At 47.3% G+C, this 21,396-nt stretch overlaps 1 protein-coding gene across 2 annotated transcripts in view; it reads right to left on the bottom strand.

Annotated features, from left to right (window-relative positions):
• Positions 1 to 21,396, bottom strand: part of TBC1D14 (TBC1 domain family member 14) — a 103,761-nt gene that overhangs the window by 36,619 nt on the left and 45,746 nt on the right. For both annotated transcript variants that reach the window (XM_002926275.4, XM_019807040.2), the window contains one exon: positions 19,226 to 19,346. In XM_002926275.4, coding sequence (XP_002926321.1) covers positions 19,226 to 19,346 — 121 coding nt within the window. The remainder of the gene's footprint in view (positions 1 to 19,225; positions 19,347 to 21,396) is intronic.

Raw genomic sequence — 21,396 nt, 5'->3', positions numbered from 1 at the left:
GGCCTGGCTCGCGGGCGAAGGGGCGGGGCGGGGCGGGGCTCCCGGCTCCCTCCGCCCCCACCGGGTGCACGCCCCGGGCCGGGAGGCTCGCTCGGAGGGACGGCTTCTGCCGCGTCCCCGGCTTAGCAGCAGCGCTGAGAAATGCACGCTCCATAGACCAAGCGGCGGGACACCCAAGCCGCGGCAAAGCTCTGCTCCGTAGCGCTCTTTAAGTGAGAACCACGTATGACCAAAGGAGTGTTCACAGAGTGTTCACACGACTGAGCTCTGGGACACGGGCTGTGAGCAATGTCTATGCTCTACACGGTTGCTCATCTTTCTTCCATCCAGACGTCAGGGTGACACCCAAACCCACCCTGACAGAGGCCTAACGACTGCTCCCGGGGGGCTGGCTGGAAGGCGCGCTAGAATCCGGGTGCGGTGACACCGCGGACATCTCCGCACGCCCTCCTCGAAGCCAACCGCGCAGTGCATTTCAGATGAGAGCATTCCACTGTTTGTAAAGTACACCTCGATTTACACCAATCGTTAACATCTGCGCAGGGACAAAATTCTCTCCGGGCAGCCCGTGGGTCCAACGTCCAAGGGCCGAGCAAACTCAGTCTGAGACAACGCAAGGCTCCCCGGGGACGTAAATTCGCAAGTCCCCGGACTAGGAGGACCAGGAGGACCAGGCTTTCCCCAGCTGATTTTCTGGAGAACAGCATTCCCAAATCGCCTCCAGAAACTTCTTCCCTTGGAAGAAGCCTATGCCAGCCACCCGACCGTACTCCAAGACAGAGAAGGAGGAGGAGGAAGGGGGAGTGTGTGCAGAAGCTGGAGCTGCCATCAGTCTCGGGCAGGTGCAGCCAGCTCTGCAGGCAGTGCAACACACAGGTCACTAAACCGACCACACCCTGGGAACCTGCCCAAGAGAAATAAAACGTTTTTCCTCCGAGACTTGATGCAAATATTCATAACGTGAATGCACATTAACTGCAGACACCGGATGGATAGAAAGGCACTGTGGACACAAGCTACTATGCAGGCGAACCCCAAAACATGACCGGAAGTGAAAGACCCCCACCAAAGAGAATCTGCAAGACTCCGTTTCCATGAAATTTATTTAAAAGGCAAATCTCTAGAGAGAAAGCAAATTAGTGTTTGCCTGGAGCTTGAGGAGGGAGTGGAGACCCACTGCCAACAGGCCTAGGGAACTTTCTGGAGTGAGGAAAGCATCCTAATACTTGAGTGTGCTGATAGTTGCACAACTGCATAAATTTCCTAAAAATCACTGAACATGGAAAATTAGGAATTTTATGGTAATTATACTTCAATAAAGCTGTTTCAAAAAGTAATAGAAGGATACAGGGGAAGAGGTTGATTCTGGATGGAAGGGTTAGGGAAAGCCTTTATTTTTTTTTTTAAAGATTTTATTTATTTATTCGACAGAGATAGAGACAGCCAGTGAGAGAGGGAACACAAGCAGGGGGAGTGGGAGAGGAAGAAGCAGGCTCACAGCAGAAGAGCCTGATGTGGGGCTCGATCCCAGAACGCCGGGATCACGCCCTGAGCCGAAGGCAGACGCTTAACCGCTGTGCCACCCAGGCGCCCCAGGGAAAGCCTTTAGAGAAATTACTCAAAATTTGGGAGAGAAAACATTGAGGGGTGGGGTGTCCTTTCAATTCATACCTGGGCACTTTTAACACATCCACCAGAAGTTTATTCAGTCCTCCAGGAGGACGTGTCCATGCTATTTATTACTTTATTAGAGCCCAGAAAATGTGATAGACACACTAGTTTGTACATTGATGTCCAATGGAAAAAAACAACCCCAGAGGTTATATTTTCTTGTCCCCACCAGTCTGTTGGTTTAAATCTAACCTAACAATCTTATTCTAATTCTTTTCTTGTTTTTATGCCAATAAATATCTTTCTAGTTTCTCAAATGCCCTTAGAATCAATTTTACCATCCCACTCAACTTCTCAATATGTTAAATGAATCTTTGACCCATGGTCATAGAAAGGAAGAGAGAAAGGAAGGAACGGAGGAAGGGAGGAAGGAAAGAAAGGTAAATGTCACAAAAAACTGGCAGAATAACTGTTTTATACCAAGAGAATAAAGGGACAAATAACTAAGGGCAATACACAAGCCTGACTGCATTCTGGTTCATAAAGAACAGGCTGGTGCAACTGGGGAGAAACAGAATGTGGTCTGGTCGTGAACATGGTCATGGTCAAATGGTATTAATTCCCCCGGGGTAGGATAACTGCCTCACACTGATGTACGAGAATGCCCACTCTGAAGAACTGTATGCTGACGTATTTAGGGATAAGATGTCATGATACCTGCAATTTACTTACAAATGATTCCATTTTTAAAAAATAGAGGCACGATAAAATCAATCTTAATGTCAACAATTGTTCCATCTCAGCAGAGCATATACGGTGCCCTTACTGAATTACTCCTGGAACCGTTCCGTAGGTCTAGAGTTTGTCTTCACAAGTGAAAGCGACTCTGTGATGGCTGGTGACCATCCTTCAGATCTCATCATAAACAGCCACCAGCACAGAAGCATCCCCTGCCTGCCTGCCTGCCGGAGCCAGAACAAGGCCCCGTCATCCTCTCCAGCATCAGCTTCCGTGTGCTCACAGCACTAATCAAACTTGTAATTACAGGTTTATCGCAGATGTATTTCCCTCGGGGCGCTGGGGTCCCTCAGATGGTTAAGCGTCTGCCTTCAGCTCAGGTTATGATCTCCAGGTCCTGGGATCGAGCCCCATGTCACGGTCCCAGCTCAGCAGGAGCCTGCTTCTCCCTCTTCCTCTGCCTCTCCCACTGCTTGTGCTCTCTCTCTCTCAAATAAATAAATAAAATCTTTAAAAAAAATGTATTTCCCTCAGGGGACCACAAAACTTCTAAGAGCAGGAGCTCTGGTGGTCTCTTCACCACTGGAAGCCAACAAAATACATAATACAGGGGAGACACGGAGCACGTGTGTCATCAGTCGTTTCCCTTCCGTCCCCCCGTCCCTTCCATCCATCCATCCCTCTGTCCATGCACTTCTGGTGCTTAGCAGGAGGAACAAAGACAAACAAAGTCCCTGCCCTCGCCTCACTCAGAGCCCAGCAAGCAGACAACTGCTCTCTACAGCGGCGCTCGAGAAACCTCCCAGGTTTCGAGAGCCCCAGGAGGCAGCTGACCAGCCTGCAGGCTTACTGCTGGCTTTCTGGAAGCAGTTCCTGGAGCCAGAGAGGGCTAAACCTGTATAGCTCCCTTCTCACAGACGAGGGGGTTCTCAGCTCTCCACGCCTCGTACAATACGTAGGGCCGCATACACTTTAGAAATCAGCCAACCTCAGCCCACAGTNCAATACGTAGGGCCGCATACACTTTAGAAATCAGCCAACCTCAGCCCACAGTCTCACCAAATGTAAATATGAGCGAGATATGCGTTAAGCATGTGTTCAATATGCATTAAGATATGCTTACCAAAACACATCTCTTCTGGCCGATTGGAGCCGGCAAGTTACTTTAACAGGTTTCTAGGGCATTATTTTAGAATTGAGGACCACTTAAAAAGTTTTAACTATATATCATACCATGTGATAACAGGTTAACTTTTACTAAATTTTGAAACTTAAAGCAAAAATCTGTAGTTAACAGAGCCTTTTCCCCATCTCAGGGTGGCTTTGGATCTCATATCCACCTTCATCCACCTAAAGAACCCTTCCTCCTGACGTTTTCGGAGCTAACCAGAGCTCACTCCCAGGCTTCTAGATCTCTACCAGCACAGCGGATTGGCTTATTTAATTAATCTGTGACATTGTTGACTTCACCCTTGGAGGTCGAGGTAAGACGGATCCTATGTTCAACGCAGCATCGCAGCAGAGACGCTGACAAACCCAACCTTGCTCAAGACTGCTGGAACTCGCAGGGATCGAAAGGTTACCGAAGGAACAACTTCCCAGGCCTGGGGACTGGTTAAGTAAATCACGTTACGCAGAAGGCCACTACTTAGTGAGTAAAAATGAGATCGTGGAAGAATATTTAAGGATATGGGAAAATGCCTATGTTGTCATAAAAATAGGAAGAAAAACGCCTACAAAGTAGTATGTTTTGAATTTTGACGCTCATTCATCCACTTAACAGATAAGTATTAACTACCCACTAAATCTTGGCCCTCCTCCAGGCCCTGGAGACAAAGCAAGGGTTGAGCAAACGAGCAGTAGACCTTGCTCTCGGAGTGTGCAGTCGAGCCGGGGTTGAGAGGCAGGCAGCAAAGAACAACTGGGCAAGAACTTAAGATGGGACACAGCAGAGTCCTGTGACCGCGATGACCAAAGGGGTTGTGCTGGGAGGTCATTCAGACAGGGAGGGCAGGGAAGAGCTCTCCGAACACCATCTCAGAGGGAGCGTTGAGCTGAGACCCAGTGAGTCTCCTTCAGTCCTAACGATCCACGAGGTAGGGACGGTGCTAGGCTGAGCTATGGCCCCCACATAAAGCAGGGCTGGACTCCCCAGCACCTGTGAACGCTACCTTCTATGGCAGAAGGGGCTCTGCAGGTATGATTAAGGTTATGGACCTTGAGATGGCAAGACTGTCCCGGATTATCTGCGTGGGCCCAAAATAACCACAGGTATCCTTGAAAGGGGGACACAGAGGAGGATGTGAGGACGGAAGGGAAGGCCACGGAAACAGGCTGGAGTAAGGCGGCCACATACCACAGAATGCCACTGGCCTCCAGAAGCTGTAAGGGAAAGAAGAGATTCCCCCTAGAGCCTCTAGAAAGACCGGCCTGGCCAACACCTCAATCGTAGCCTGGAAGATGCATTTCGGACTTCTGACCTCCAAAGCTGCAGGGGAATAAATGTCTGCTGTTCTCAGCCCCCAAGTTTGTGGTGCTGTTACAGCGGCCCTGGGACGCTAACACAGGCAATGCCTGAGGCCCCCTCCCCTACTTCTTTGTCCCCAAACACAGCCCCTGAGGCTCTGAGTGGCCTCCTCAGATGAACAGGAGATGGTAGATGGCAGGGCAGGATCTGAACCCAGGCCGTCTGACTTCAGAGCCTCTTAACTGCCGACTTCTCTGATGGGCTGCCTCTGAACTAGGATTTCAGTTTCCTTCACCGGCACTCCCTTCATGGGCCTAAAGCCACAGTCAGAGTCAGACCCAGGCGTGAGACCCGGCACAAGCGCGGCACCTGCCAATTACTTCCGGGAACGCCACGGGCAGGTTCTATGCCGATGCAAAGGCCCCATCCAAAGTGCTTCCACGTCATCGCTGACGAGATGTTTTTTAAAAGTAACACTCTGAGTTCCAGTCAGACAGTCACTTACAGGGAGGTGTGGCAGGTGCCTCACTCTCCTCCGATCTGAGGTTTCTCAGAGTCCTACGCAGCCGTCCATGAAGGAGCGCAGAATATGCCGCCCCAAACACGCCACTTTGGCACACGGACCGTTCTGAATTAGAGTTTCTTGACAGACAGCAAGTGCGAGGACACAGTGACCGTCCTCTGCCCCCTGAAAGCAGGAATAAGTCTCCCGTGTGAAAGGTACCCTTCCTGCACCAGGAGGGACAGAGGCATCCTTGCCACCAGACACAGGGAATTCAGGGCCAAGAAGGCTGTGTAAGCAAACCTTACTATGTCATCACTAATTTACTCCCCCAAGTCCAGACCCCCTCACCTTGTCAATTCTTCACAATTTTACCATTTCTTTGTCTAAAAGGTATAGAAGCTGTCTGCTTGGTCACTTAGAGTCTCCCATACATACAAAATCAGTTTTTCTCCTGTTAATTTGTCTTCTGTCTGTTTCATTGTTAGACAGGCCAAAGAACCTAGAAGGGGCGAAAGGAAAACCTGCCGCCCCTATGCCTGTGGGTGAGGCCTCCTGGGGCGGCCTACTGTGCACTGGGTCCTGCACCCCACCCTGGACACATAAGACAAGCCAGCCAGACCTGGGCCCCAAGGCCACCGGAAGAGGCCAAAGGAAGTGTCTCCCCAGCTGCTCCAACAGTGTTTGAGAGATTACAAAATACTTGAAAATCTCAGTCTTCCACTGGGAATTAGATCAACGGAAGAGCGGTGTTCTTCAGCTGTCACTGTTTTCATGTCGGCACACTAACTGTCCAGAGAAGGGCAAAAGCACTTGAAAGCTCCCAAGGGCCATCCATCCGGGTCTTCCTAGGAAGCCTCCTCTGTTCAGCTGGTACCATGAAATGCATCTTCCTGGTTCCAGGGACAGGACGGGCCCCCAGACGGCAGACGCCACTGCCAGAGCCCACGGTCAGTGGGAAACCGGCTTCAGAACACGGGCAGCGCTCTCTGGCTCAGCACAGCCTACTGCAACTTTGCTGTTTATTTGCTCCAGTTTCCTGAGGACCTGGCATGTGCATACCAAAGAGAATGTGCACAACTCACACGGCCTGTGACTCTGTAACAACTACTTACGTGGAAGAAACGCAGATGTACGGACTCTGGGAGGGTGGGCGCTAACCTGTCAGAGGCTCCCACCAGGAGGGGCTGGGAAGTCCCAGGGTGAAGAGGGCATTCCTGATTTACTCTACCTGCATGGATCATTGGGTCTTTTTTCATGAGTTATTTTTATAATTTGGAAAAAAAAATTTCTTTTAAGCCATTTCAGATGGAATCCTAGGCTGATTTCGTGAACTGCAATTTCCAAACCACACTGAACATTCCTGCAGCAAAGCTGGGTTTTTTTGTTTGTTTGTTTTTAATCCACCCACGAGAACGAAGGTGTAGCCATGAGCTTAGACCAGAACAGGAGGAGCCACTGACCTTTACTGAGCTCCCACTGGACACCATCCACTGCCCCGGGAGTGCTTTCATCCTACTTGACCCCCTCAAGCACGGGCAAGCTGCACATGATCTTTGCAGAGTGGGAAACAAGTTCGGGCAGGCAAAGTCGCTGGCCCAGGGCCACACAACTGACTGTGGACGGCAGAACCAAGACCAGACTCGGGGCCCCCTGAGTCAGAGTCCTCTCGTGGTCTCCTTGCCTTCCCAAACCCCAGACCTCTGACCCCTGCCCTGTGAGAGGCCCCCGGGAAGATGTGCAGGAGAACTAACATGTGGGCTCCTGTTCCCAAATCCCTCTCTCTTCCTGGGAACCACATGGGCAGACGGATGGGGAATTTATCACTTTCACATTAGGAAAAATAAGCAAACCATAAGAGGCACTATGTGCTGGAATTTCAGTTTATATCACTGAAAGGCACTTGAAGTACGAGAGCTATACTTCTCAGAATAAATTAACCATTACCGCAACAGTGGGAGACAATCTACCCAAAGAATAAACACAGAGGTCAAATTCAATGACCTTGCCATTTCCCCTACAGAAACTTCCCATCACTTCCTCCCTCCCTTCTTGTCCAGAAAGGCATCATGTACAAGTTTGACAAATAATTAACCTGCCACTTCTCCAAAAACCCAAATTAAGGGGGAACTGGACATTCTGTGTGATCATCTCCTGAGACTCCACCAAAAGGTCCCTGTTGTGTACAAACATGCCACCTAGCACTTCGACAAGCCCAAACTTCTAGAACAGGTTCAGCTTCCGACAAGGGATTGCCACAGCTGTTTAACGTACCCCTCTTTGCTCTGGCCACTGGGGAGCTCAGTGTCAAATCTGTAGTGTGCCTCTGGAGTTACATGAGACCTCGTGGGTTGTATTTTGGGACATCCATTACCTTTGGCTTCATCTTGCTATCCTGTGCCCCAAATTCCTCACATTGTTTCTCTATCATTCCGCACACATTTTTTATATTGTTTTAACTGTTTCTTTTTTTTAAAGATTTTTAAATTTTTAAGTAATCTCTACACCCAACATGGGGCTCAAACATACAACCCCAAGATCAAGAGTTGCTGCTCCGCCCACGGGGCCAGTCAGGTAGGTGCCCCTGTGCACAGCTTTTAAAATATGTTTTAGACTCGGGGGTGCCTGGGTGGCGCAGGCGTGAAGCGTCTGCCTTCGGCTCAGGGCGTGATCCCGGCATTTCGGGATCGAGTCCCACATCGGGCTCCTCCACTGGGAGTCTGCTTCTTCCTCTCCCACTCCCCTGATGTGTTCCCTCTCTCGCTGGCTGTCTCTCCGTCACATAAATAAATAAAATCTTTAAAAAAAAATAAAATAAAATATTTTTTAGATGGGGACGCCTGGGTGGCTCAGTCGGTTGAGCGTCTGCCTTCAGCTCGGGTCATGATCCCGGGGTCCTGGGATCGAGCCCTGATCGGGCTCTTGCTCGGTGGGGAGCCTGCTTCTCCCTCTGCTTCTGCCCATCTCCCTGCTTCTGTGCACGTGCGTGTTCTTTCTCATAAATAAATAAATAAATAAGTAAATAAAATCTTCAAAAATATCTTTTTTAGAGTAGACATGCACACAGAACAAAATTTAAAAGGTATGAAAGGGTATACAGGGACAGCAGTTCGCCCTCCTCCCTATCTCCCACATACCCAGTTCATTCCCCTCTCCCAAGCAATTCTATCACGATCAGTTATGTAAGTGACTTTCCAGATAGAGTGTCTGCATCTACAAAGATATGCATGTATCTTTATACGTATAGAGCGCACTCACAGAATGGTTATTCACTTGGCTTTTTAAGATCTGCACTTTATTGCACTTAGGGGTTTAACTAATTCACTACTGCCAGTCATTTAGCTTACTTCCAACCTTCGGTGCTGCAATCAATACCCTTAGCAGCCATCATTTTACTTACATGCTGATTCATTTCTAGGATGAATCCCTAGAAATGGAAACGAGGGTCAAAGGTACCCTGATGGATTCATTCACTGTTTATTTTTTTTTTTAAGATTTTATTTATTTATTTGACAGAGAGAGACAGCCAGCGAGAGAGGGAACACAAGCAGGGGGGAGTGGGAGAGGAAGAAGCAGGCTCCCAGCGGAGGAGCCTGATGTGGGCCTCGATCCCAGAACGCCGGGATCACGCCCTGAGCCGAAGGCAGACGCTTAACGACTAAGCCACCCAGGCGCCCGTTTGTTATTTTTTTTTACATTAAAATAGCTTTTTTTTTTTTAAAAAGATTTTATTTATTTATTCTACAGAGATAGAGACAGCCAGCGAGAGAGGGAACACAAGCAGGGGGAGAGAGGGAACACAAGCAGGGGGAGTGGGAGAGGAAGAAGCAGGCTCATAGCAGAGGAGCCTGATGTGGGGCTCGATCCCATAACGCCGGGATCACGCCCTGAGCCGAAGGCAGACGCTTAACGACTAAGCCACCCAGGCGCCCGTTTGTTATTTTTTTTTACATTAAAATAGCTTTTTTTTTTTTAAAAAGATTTTATTTATTTATTCTACAGAGATAGAGACAGCCAGCGAGAGAGGGAACACAAGCAGAGTGAGAGAGGGAACACAAGCAGGGGGAGTGGGAGAGGAAGAAGCAGGCTCATAGCAGAGGAGCCTGATGTGGGGCTCGATCCCATAACGCCGGGATCACGCCCTGAGCCGAAGGCAGATGCTTAAACGCTGTGCCACCCAGGCGCCCCTAAAATAGCTTTTTTGATGTACATAGTTCTACGACTTTTAACAGCCACCACCACCACAGAACAGAAAGTTCTACGACCTTCTTCCAGCCACCACCACCACAACCAAGGTGCAGAGCCGTTCTACCACCCCCAACCTCCTCCCTGCCTCACACACCCTACGCCAACCTGGCACTACAGCTCTGTCTTTTCCAGTGCGTCACATATATGGAATCGTATAGCCTGTCAACTGTTTGAGACTAGATTCCTACACTCAGATAATACCCGAGACTCACCCAAGATTTTCAATATGGGGGGGTTACACCAACTGATTTTCAAATGCTAAACCAGCCTTGCATTCCTGGCAAAAATGCCACTTAGTTGTGGTGCATTGCCTTGCTTTTTCTTGTTTTTAAGTACTAGTGGATTCAACTTGCTAATATTCTATTGAGGATTACGTGTGTCTTCATAAGGGATAGTGGTCTGCAATTGGCTTTTTTTTGTACTGCACTTGTCTGGTTTTGGTATTGAGGTAATACAAGCCTCATAAAATGCGTCAGGAGGTAGTGTCTCCTCTAAAATTGCTGTTATTTTTCTTTAAATACTGGCAGAACTCACCAATGACACTCCCTGGGCTTGGAGATTTCCATTTCTTTAATAATTAGGGGATAATTCAGATCATCTATTCATCTTGGATGAGTTTTGGTGATTTGTAATTTTCAAAGAAATGGACCATTTCATCTAAATTATCAAACTTATGAATGTGGAGTTATTCATGACATCTCATTATTTTAATTTCTGCAGGGTCTGTGGTGGTATCCCCCTTTTCACTCGTCTTATTGATAACTTGGTTCGTCTCTCTTTTTGTCAGTTTTGGTAGAGTTTGATCAATTTTCTTCATCATTTCAAAGAACTAGCTTTTGGTTTCACTACTATTTTTTCGTTTTCAGTTTCATTGATTTCCGCCCTTATGTTTATTATTCCCCCCCCCTTGGTTTGCTTTGGGTTTATTTGTTTTTTTTATGGTAAAGTAGAAAATCAGATTATTGATTGGAGACCTTTGTTCTTTTCTAATAGAAGCGTTTTAATGCTATAAATTTCCTTCTAAGCATTATAGCCCACAAATTTCGGTATGTTCTATTTTCATTCAGTCCAAAATATTTTCTAACTTTCTTTGTGACCTCCTCATTGTCCCATGATTTATTCAGAAGTGTGTTATTTATTTCATTTCCAAGTTCTGGGGAAGGTTCTTTCTATCTTTGTGTCACGGCTCTATGATCTAATTCCACTGTGGTCAGAGAACCTATTTTGTAGCATTTTAATCCTTTCAACTTCACGGTTTCTTTTATAGCACAGGTTACAGTCTATCTTGGCGAATGTTGCATGCATGTTGTCAAGAATGCGTGCTGTGCTCTCACGGGAGCCCGGAGTGTTCTCCAAACGCCAGTCAGTCCAGCCGGCAGATAGTCAGTCCTTCTGTGTCCTGGCTGATTCTGTCAGTGGTCTATGGCTCACTGTCTACAGAGTCGACATTCCAGTAATAACTGTACACTTGTTTCTGCCCGTCTCTGCCTCATGCATTCTGCAGCTCTTGTGGGTGTGGGGGTGCACACACGTTCAGAGTCATTCTGTCTTCATTGGTAACGTCCCGCCTCGTTCCTGGGAATGTCCCTTGCTCCGAAATCTACTTTTTCTTATGCTACTCTACCTACTCCAGCTTTGTTCTGATCAGTGTTTTCATGGTATATCTTTTCCCATCCTTTCACTTCAACCTACAAATTTTCATGTGAAGTGAGCTTCTTTTAGATGACAAATATTTGGGTCTTTTTAATTTTTTCACCCATTCTGATGATCTGTCAGGATTAGACACTCAGACACACAACTGGTGTGTTCAGACCATTTATATTAATATAATTACTGATATGTTTCAGTTTATTATCTTGTCTGTTTTATGTTTCTCCTTCCTCTATTTGTTCTTTCCTTGATTTCATTTTTTGAACTTCTTAGAATTTTGTTTTGATTTGCTGTGTTTTTTACTCTCTCTTTATATAATTTGGCAGTTGATCTAGGGATTATAATGCATATTTAATTTTTTTACACTCTTACCACCATATCCCTTTACGTGACATCTACAGACACCCGAAAACACAGACAACGTTCCAGTCTTTGCTATCAATGGAACATGTTTTAAAGAGCTCACTAAGAGAACAGGGGCCTATTGTACCTAACTAGACCCTCACTGTTCTCCTCTTCCTTCCAAATGTTCCAAGTCTCCTTCAGGTGTAATGACGCTTCCATCTGAAAAACTTCCTTTAGCAACTCACTTAGTTAGATCTGCCGGCAACAAACTCCCCCTCTTCTCCTTCATCTGAGGGTGCGGTATTTTGCCTTCGCCCCTGCAGGGTATTTGCACCTGACACAGAATTTGGGACTGATGGTTCTTTTCTTCCAGTACTTTAAAAATAGGTTTCTGATGCAAAAAATCAGTCATTCAAATTGTCGTTCCCCAATAAATAATGCATTTTCTCTGGCTGCTTGTAAGATACTTTTTGTCTTTACTTTCAGCAGTTTGATTATGATGTGTCTGGGCATGGACCTCTGTGGCTTCCTCCGTCTGGAGTTCACTGAGCCCCCCTCCCCAAATCTGTAGGTTTAGATCTTTTATAAGATTTAGGATGTAGTCAGACGTTATTTAGTCCAGTATTTTCTTCTGCACCCCATCTTTCTCCTCTCCTTCTGAAAACCCAAGAGTACAAATGTTCAACCTGTTAATACTGCCCCACGTGTCCCTAAGGCTCTGTTCATTTTTTTCTCTAATCTTTTTTCTCTGCACTGTTCAGATGGAATGGTTTCTACGGACCTATGTCAAAGTTTACATACTCTTCCTGCTATCGTCTTCATTTTGCAACTGAGCCTATCCAGTTAGCTTTTTATTGTTACTGCTTTTTTTCATTAAAAAGTTCTGTGTAGGGGCACCTGGGTGGCTCAGTTGGTTAAGTGTCCGACTCCTGATTTCAGCTCAGGTCATGATCTCAGGGTCGTGAGATCAAGCCCTGCATCAGGCTCTGGGCTGGGCGTGGAGCCTGCTTAAGATTCTCTCTCTCCCTCTGCCCCCCCTCACCCACCCAGCTCTAGCTCAAAAAAAAAAAAAAAAAGTTCCATGGAGTTCCTCTTTATATTTTCTAATTCTTTACTGATACTTTCTACCTTCCTATTTCAAGAACGTTCTCCCTTATTTATTGGAGCATTTTTATGATGGCTGCTTTAGAGTCTTTGCTGGATAATTCTAACACCTGTGTTATCTTGGTACCGGTGTCTGTTAACTGCCTTTTCCCATGGCAGTTGAGATTTTCCTAGTATGTCTGAATGGCATCCTAGACATCTTGACTGTTGTGTTACAAGACTCAGGGTCTTGTCCAAACCCTTTGGAGAATGTTGGTATTTTCATTTTAATAGGCAATTGAGTTGGTTGGATTCCAGCCCTATATTCCAACTAGCCTTCTGAGGGTTATGGCTCCAAAGTCAGTTGACTTTTCAAAGCCTTCCCAGCACCTGTTGACTATACCCCCATGTGCACCACCCAGAGGCCAGCACAGGATCTGGGTGCTGGGCTATGTCCGGAGTCCAGTTCTCAAGTCTACCATTGCTAGTTAAGGTCAGATCCATGTATCCACAACTTGAGAGGTAGCCCAGGAGGTCATAACAACCTTAAAGGTCACCTTCCTGAGCTCCTCCCCTCCACAATGTCTCCAGAACTTGTAGATTCCCTAGGTCATCCCTTTTCTGGTTCTCTAGCCAGACACACACCTCCCACAACCTCGGGCCAAGTGGTAGGAGGAGAGAGAATAGGGCATCAGGGGTCTGCCCCACTTTCTTGGGAACAAAACCCCCCTAATCAGTTCCCCTTCCTGAGAGTTTCAGGCTCCTGCCAGCCTGTTTCTACTGCCAGAAGACCGCATGGGGGCTGGGGTGTGAGAAAACAGACAAGAAAAAAATGAAAAGTAGAGTTTCTGCATCCTCTCTGAATGTGAGAGTATCACTCCTCATCCGGAACTAGAAAGGCTTTCCTAGTGCTAACACCCATCTCTGGGGTTTAGGGTAACTTGAGTTTGGCCTGGGGAATATCAGAGGGGAAAAATGGTAAAGTCAATCAACTCAGTGGTATTTTGAATTGTGATCTTTTTCCCCAGTGCACCTGCTATTGTATCCTTTTCAGAATGCTCAAAAAGCTACTCTATGTATTCTGTTTCCGTTTTATAGCTGTATTCATCAGGAGAGACGGGTATGCTTATCTCCTACCCAGAACGGGGACCTGCTCTGTTCTGTAAACTGGATCAAACCTATTTTCCAAAGGCATAAGGGATGATGAAGATGAAGGAGGTTTTCTCAATGTTGTTTTAGAATTACCTGCAGGCCTGTCACCAGTCATGTACACTGACCATCCAGGCTTGTCTTTTCTGCAGTTTGCGATGATTTATGTTTTTCGGACTACCCAGACTTCACAGAACCCAGAGGTGAGGAGGATGAATACCACTGTAAGCTGTTCTGGATTTGCCTTCTTCAGGGATTCTCTCTTTCACATCTAAGAGCTGACTGGAAATTCCAGAAGGCCATCCAAGACGTTCCAGGTTATACAAACCCAAACACATGAAAGCTTCTTTGCCCACATGACATGCTTTATCCAGGACACGGAAGCCCGCAAGCCCGTACCCCCTACGGTGGTCCCTGCCCGTCAGTAGCTGCCTTGGAGCTCAAACAGGATGCTGCCTGAATCCCTCAAGTCTATGCACCCGGGGTTATGTCTAAAAGAGTCACAAACTGCTCTGAAGCATCCCCAAATGTCTGCAGCCTTGAGCTCCTCCGACATCTCCTCAAATTACAAAGATCCACTCTTACTTTTCAAGTGGTCTTTTCTTCAAAAAATAAAAATGAAAATAAAAAGACACTGCATGAGAAAATTATTGAAAGGAACAAGACCAAAATGCAAACAGCAGTTATCTGGGGGCAGTAAGACACCAGGAGTTTTCTTTTTCTTAATTTGCTAACGTCTTGTACGTCTTCTACCAATTAATATAACCAGGATAGTAAGTACTGCTAATTTATCTTTACAAATCCACCCCCGCTTCCAATAGTTCGAGCACGAGGGACAGTAAACCACAACTGCCTCACACCAGGCAATGGCAGTGAGATCTTTTCCTAAGATTTCGTCCACACAACTCCACCAGAGCATCGAAATTCCCCAGCAAGTCACTGCTTCTCAAATCTGGCTGCACATCAAAGTCAGGGACAGACGCAAACATAAACAAGACGCCAGTCGGCCTGCAAGGGGGATGTGAGAAGTCAAGAACAACTTTCAAGTTTCAGACCTGAAAAAGAAGTCTAAGTCTATCGCCTTCCAAAATGGGGAAAGATACAAAGGGAACAGGCCCTACATATGGAGAAAAAGAAAGAGTCAGACAGGAAGTGGCTGGCGGACACCCAGGAAAGCCCCCAGCCGAAGTCTACAGTTCAGGGATGAGGTCCTGGCTGAGAACCAATGTGGGGGCGGCCGGTGGAGCCTCAAGTCCAGCTGAGGTTCTCCTAGGGGGTGACCTCAGACAGAGAAGCACCTGAGGGGCACTCTAAAATCTAGAGGGCACCCCACAGAGGAGAGTATGGTGACCTGGAAGTCAAGATCAGAAAGGATAGCAAGGAGCAGAGGAGAGGTTGATAAGACACGGCCGAGGAATGACCCTTGGACCCGGGGCCGGAGGTCACTTGAAAAACCAGTGGTGCAGAGACTCTAGGATGGCTGCACGCCACTTCCCTTCACGAGGCTTATCACAGCTGCGATTACCGGTAGAGTTACTGTGCTTAAATATGTCTGTCTCCGATCTATGGTAAGGTCCAACGAAGGCAGGGGCCATGTACGTCTTGTCCTTCATTGTAATATCAGGATGGACCCCCAGAGTGGTTCAAATGTGTGGAACAAAGGACTGTGGAGTCCAAGAAGGAAGGTTCCTCTTTCTTCACAAGGCAAAGGGTGCACGGCCTTGACCACCCAATCCGGCCAGAGCCCCGCCCCGTACAAACTCAATGACAAAGCCCCAAAGACAGCGGTCTTCCCGTACGTTCTCCCCATCTTTATTCTCAGGGGCCTCTCCAGTTCACCAGCAACTGCCACAACGTGTATCTGGTGTACTTGGGACCATTTATTTAATCTGCTGTGGGCAAAGTCAGCTATTTGCCTCCTGATATCCAGCACCCCCTTCTCCAACAGCAGTGTTTCCACAATGTGAACGCACATGACCGGTACCGGGAGCATTTGCTAGGACACAACTTGTGGTGCCCTCAGCCACACAGCTTCTTCAGTGGGTCTGCAGTGAGGCCTCAGAACCTGTGTTTCTAACAAACACCCAGATGGCGACAGGATTAGTCCAGGGACCCTACTTTGAGAACCACTGCTTTAGTGTCATTCTCATAGCTCTCCTCAGTCATTTTTGTTTCCCCTCTTTAGAAAATCTCTGAAATAACGTAAGCTGAGAGAAAATTACTTTTCAAAATTTTTATGAAACTTGAAAAGATAAGTGAAAGTAACATAGCAACATTTCCTAAAAATGGTGGCCACGTATACATAAGGCTCAAGTGAAGAAAATCTGCCCGGTTATAAGGATGTCAGATGGGGCCCAAGGTGCCCTGGGCAAACCAGAGGTAGCACCTGCCACGTGCTGAACCTATTTCTTAATTAAAAGTCATGACTGCCCCTTCTTGAATACTAACTCTGGCCCACAGGCTGTGCTAAACTCGGGACAAAAATATTTCACATAAGTGATCTCTTAACGTATTAACAATCTCATGATGCCCTTTTTGCCAAGGAGCAACTGGCCCAAGGTTATACAGATAAGGAGAGGTGAAGCTGGAAATCAAATATAAGTCTGCAAGTCCAAAGACCTTGGCTGGGGTGCGCACCTGTCCCCTGGGCTCGCCACGGGCTCCTTGAGGCGTACCGACCCAACCACAAGGCCTGGCCTCAGCATGGTGCGATGTTTGTTGAACATGCAAGGGAAGGGATTTGTGGAGGCCTCAGGCTCATTCTCTCATACTGCGTTCTGTTTCTTCTGTACCACAAGAAAGGGACAATAATAACAGCAAACACTTTCTGGCACTTACGACATTCAGCACTGTTCGAGTACATGACGTACTTTCGCACACTTAATCCCCCCTCTTCCAAGGCTGGTACTGCAATTCTCAAAATCCTAGAGAGGAGGGAAACGAAACTCAGGAAGGTTATGTGACTTGCCCACACAGCCGAGCTACAGAAGAGCTGGGATATAAACTCTGGCAGTCCGACTCCAAAGTCCATGCTTTTACATCACTATGTGATTAAAAAAAAAAAAATTCCAAAGAGAATGGGAAAAGCAACTAGAGTTTCCTAAACCCTTCCTTATGCTTCAGCTGTGGCTGGAGTGGTTGGCACCATCTGGATCATGGGCCCCGACGGTCAGCCCTGGCTCTGGGCTCTCTAAAGGGTGTGAGCTGACATCTGTGGCTGCAGCCAGCTCCGGCCTGACGCCCAGGAGCTTCCTCACAGTGTCAGGTCCCTGGCCCTGGATCCCTCAGGGGCCTTGCCAGCCCAGGGAGGGAGGCATGGGATGGAGGGCCAGAGACACAAAGCATGAGCGAACAGGACGTGGGCAGGATCGTATGACTCATGCAGGTACAATTACATGCTTTATTATTAATGGTTGAAGCCAGATGGTCCTCTTCTCTGCAGTATTGTGCTACCACATAATTAGTGGACCTAGTCATCTCAGTTCACAAAAATCCTTTAGGTTCAAGAACATAATCCATGTTCACCTTAAAAAAAAAAAAACAACATACAACAAAGATAACAAAGAAATTCAAGCACGATGCAAGTGCTATTAAGAGTCATGGGAAAATCTGTTTAAGTATAATGGTAACTTTTTTTCAAAGTGTGGATTCCTTTAAAAATTCAGCTTGGCTATTTAGTTTCTAAGAAATTTATAGCTGAGCTTTGCATACAAATGCATCACCTTTTAATTGTATGCTATTGTACTAAGCCTACACAATAAGCGATTCCCATTCAAAATACAACAATCTATAAAAATGAATCCCAACACCGATGCACTTTGTGAGTGTCCTGGCCCCAGACAACTGCTACAGGGAGTGTCAGACAACGTTCGGAATGCCTTCAGTTTGCAGAGGCAGAAACAAAGGAAATGCGTGGAGATCCCCCATGCTGCTCAAGCCAGAGCCCCAGCATGCGCTCACCGCCTCCCCGCACATACTGCGCCCCTCTACCCAACATGTCTGGTACTCAGAGGGGCCACCCCTGCAACCCACAACAACCACAGCACCGGGCCAGACCCCACTTTACTCCTCTGGACTAGTCCAAGAGCCACATTCCTGCCAGGGGAACCTATCACTCCTTAGGTAAGTAAAACCCTCCAGGGGCTCCCCCGAGCCTTCGGGTCAGAGACAGGTTCCAGGCCCAGCACATCGCACAGGTGGCAGGGACAGCCCCGCTCACTGCTCCCTGGACTTGTGCCGCAAAAAGCCCCTCAGTATAGACTCCCCCCACTTTCTCCCGCCCTTTCCTTGCAGACCGGCAGTGAGGGCCCTGGGGTAGGGTCCAGCTCTGCACAAGTCACTCAGCCTGTGTCTTAAGTGCTTCTTTCATAAATAAGGACAATAATAGTACCTTCTTCAGAAGGCTGGTACAAGCTTTAAATGAACTAGAAACCCAAGTGCTGACTCATCTGAAACTGGCGCAGAGTAATCACTCGGTTAAGGATCCCCCAAGTTATTAACCCTGCCACACCTTTGAACACAACCCTGTGTGCAGACTAGCCCAGCAGGCCCTGCCCCGCCCACACACACACCTGTAGTGCTCCTTTCCCCACCTGCCCTGCAGTCCTCTCCTTACCAGAGGGGCACTCTGGAGCAAGGTACTGTCGTCAGTTCTCTAAGTCCAGCGCCACACACAAGGCCTGGCACTTAGTAGGTCCTCAAAAGTATTCACTGAGCAATTGTCAATGAATACAAAACTAAGGTTGGAGGGGTCAGTCTGCTAGGGGGCAGTGTCACGGCACTGGGCAAACAGCAGTCTGTGGGGATGGCTGGGACTCAGAGCCCAGGGGAGGATGCAGACGGCAACAGGCAGGGCTTCCACGGCCACAGATACCCCTGGCTTCACAGAGTCTGTGCGTGAGCCGTCTTTGAAAAGATGAGCACATGCATTCCGGTGATGAGATACCACGGGCCTGTCCTGACCCCTGAACCCCACGCCCTCCCCCCTGCTCGGACAAGGGGGGCAGCTCCCGAGCCAGCAAGGGGAAGGGGGTCAGACTATAGTCGGGGTGAACAATGGCCCCTGCACTCCTGGCCAAATCAGCACTGGAAGGATTAAGCTCCAAGAAACCCACGGGACCGGAGAGGGAGAGTGCTTTAATAAGGAACACAATTAATAAAAATTTGACAATAAACACATCTGCAACTATTACTGGAAAAACCGATCAAGTGACGTTATGAAGAGCAAAAGCCAGCTCTCTCCTGAATGCATGCGGTAAGCTACAAGGAATGGAAAAGGTTCGAGGCATCACCTTTCTGAAGACAGACTTAAATTTTAGGAACGCAGATCAACACAAAGTTTTCCAGTTTCAAAGCCTCCATAAAGGTCATTTTTGCAAGTTTCATGGATATGTGCTGCACAGCATATGTCTGGGTTTTTGTATCTCGTATACCTTTTGTATTTTCTTTGAATCTTTCTGAGCATTCTCTCGAAGTGGTACTTTTCCAAATAACTTCCATCCCAAGTCATTTTGTTTGTCAAGTCTTGCATTCTGTTTTCTAGCAAGCAAATTCCTATAGGAAGAAAATAAGAGGGTTAGGGAACTTCTGGGTATTCAGAAACACCAGGACTGCCGAGTCACTCTCTAACAAAAGCACGCTGACATTCCTCTGAGAGAACAGCGTGAGGAGCCACAAGCTGAGTTCTGCAGACTTGTCATCACAGACACAGAATTATGCAGCAGGGGAAAAGCCCCTAAAACCACTAATAAGCTTTTTGTTGTTCAACTGTGACATATACAAATTCTACAATTCAGAGTAAGGAAATACCTTATATCACAACAAAATATTTCAGAAAAAGTGAGCTTTAAAGTCAGACCGAACTGAATTGAAACCTTGACCCAATTACTCACTAGCTGTGTGACTTTGACCAGTATATTCACCTCTCTGAGCCTCCATTTCCTTGTGTTTAACAAGGATCTTTGTAGGAATTAAAATGACAGGTACAGTCAGTGCTTAAAAAATAGCTGCTGGGCACCAGGGGCTCTGTCGGCTGAGCATCTGACTCTTGGTTCTGGCTCCGGTCAGGACCGCAGGGTCGGGAGATCGAGTCCCGCGTCAGGCTTTGTGCACAGTGTAGAGCCTGCTCGAGATTCTCTCCCTCTCCCCCTCCCCCCACTCTCATGTGCTCTTTAAACAAACAAATAAATAAATAAATACATAAATAAAAAATTTTTTAAAAAAAATAAGAGTTGCTTTAACAATCAACCTCTAGGTCAGTTATCGCTAAGGTCAATCTGCGTTACCTGTTTATAAAGAGTCTCCAGGTATCATGAAAAGAAAGCCACTCAGCCCAGAGTCATGAGGTCTTCCCTCCCAACAACATGTGAACGAAAGTCCCAAAGAACACAGACAAATTCCGGACGGTAGTACACGACAGACTCCGTTTTGGAATGCACGTGCTGGTGCTTTCACTAAAAACCAGTGGTTTCCAGGGCTCACTGGAAAGGGTAACATGAGCTTGCAGCACCTCCTGTGCTAGAAAGTAAGAAAGTGCTCAAGAAATACGGGGACACGTCTAAAGCCAACAGCAGCCAGCTTGAAACAAGGACTCCCCACTGGCTGAATCTGGAACAATCTCACCATTGAAATAAAAAATGAGGGCAAGGGATTATAATCCACTGAATAAAACAAAAATCCAGGAGCCCATATAGATTCGAGCAAACAGCAAGAAGCGGAGGAGGAGGGAAAGCTTCGGAATGCAGCCTAACAAACATGGGGAGACGCACGCTGATGGGAAAGGACCCGTGGGCGCTCAGCCTGGCAGACGAAAGCAGCACGAGCAAGAGGGTTTCCACCCAGTTTGAAAGCATCTCCCGCAAATCCCTTGTTCATACAAAGGCAACTCCTTGGGCAGGTGCTCAGCGCCCATGTTCCCAGCACAGAGAAGCCGGCACGTGCCTCCTGCCCTGGGGCGCTGACAACGGCCCACCTCGCCAATGTTGGCGACGGATGGACGGACGGACGATCAGAGAAGATTCCTGAAACAACTGACAAAATGTGAATACAGACCACGGACTAGGAAACAGCCCGAGATTAATGTTAAATTTCCTCATCTTGGTAACTGCACAGTGGTTATATAAGACAATGCCCTTGTTCTTAAGGAATGTACTAGAACTTCCAACTGATTCTTCTAATGCTTCCAAAAAATACTTACTTGCTTATATGGCATATACACCACAGTCACAGAACAGATAAAACACAGGAGATGAGGGACACCTGGCTGGCTCAGTTGGTTAAGCAACTGCCTTTGGCTCAGGTTACAATCTCCGGGTCCTGGGATCAAGCCCTGGGTTGGGCTCCCTACTCAGCGGGGAGCCTGCTTCTCCCTCTCCCCCTGCTTATGCTCTCTCTCCCTCAAATAAATAAATAAAACCTTGAGGAAAAACAACAACAACAATACATGAAGTAAGACAAGAACAGTGAATCTTGGTAAAGGATACATGGAAGTTCCTTGTGTTTTTCTTGCAGCTTTTCAATAAATTTGAAATCATATCAAAATAAAATTATAAAAACTTCCCAAAAAGGAAACAAACGGTTTCACGTACTCTTCCTTGCTATTCTG

Source organism: Ailuropoda melanoleuca, chromosome 11 (genome assembly GCF_002007445.2).
Source record: "Ailuropoda melanoleuca isolate Jingjing chromosome 11, ASM200744v2, whole genome shotgun sequence".
NCBI lineage: Eukaryota > Metazoa > Chordata > Mammalia > Carnivora > Ursidae > Ailuropoda > Ailuropoda melanoleuca.
The sequence above is the reverse complement of the archived record's forward strand: the minus strand, read 5'-3'. Positions and strand labels throughout refer to the sequence as shown.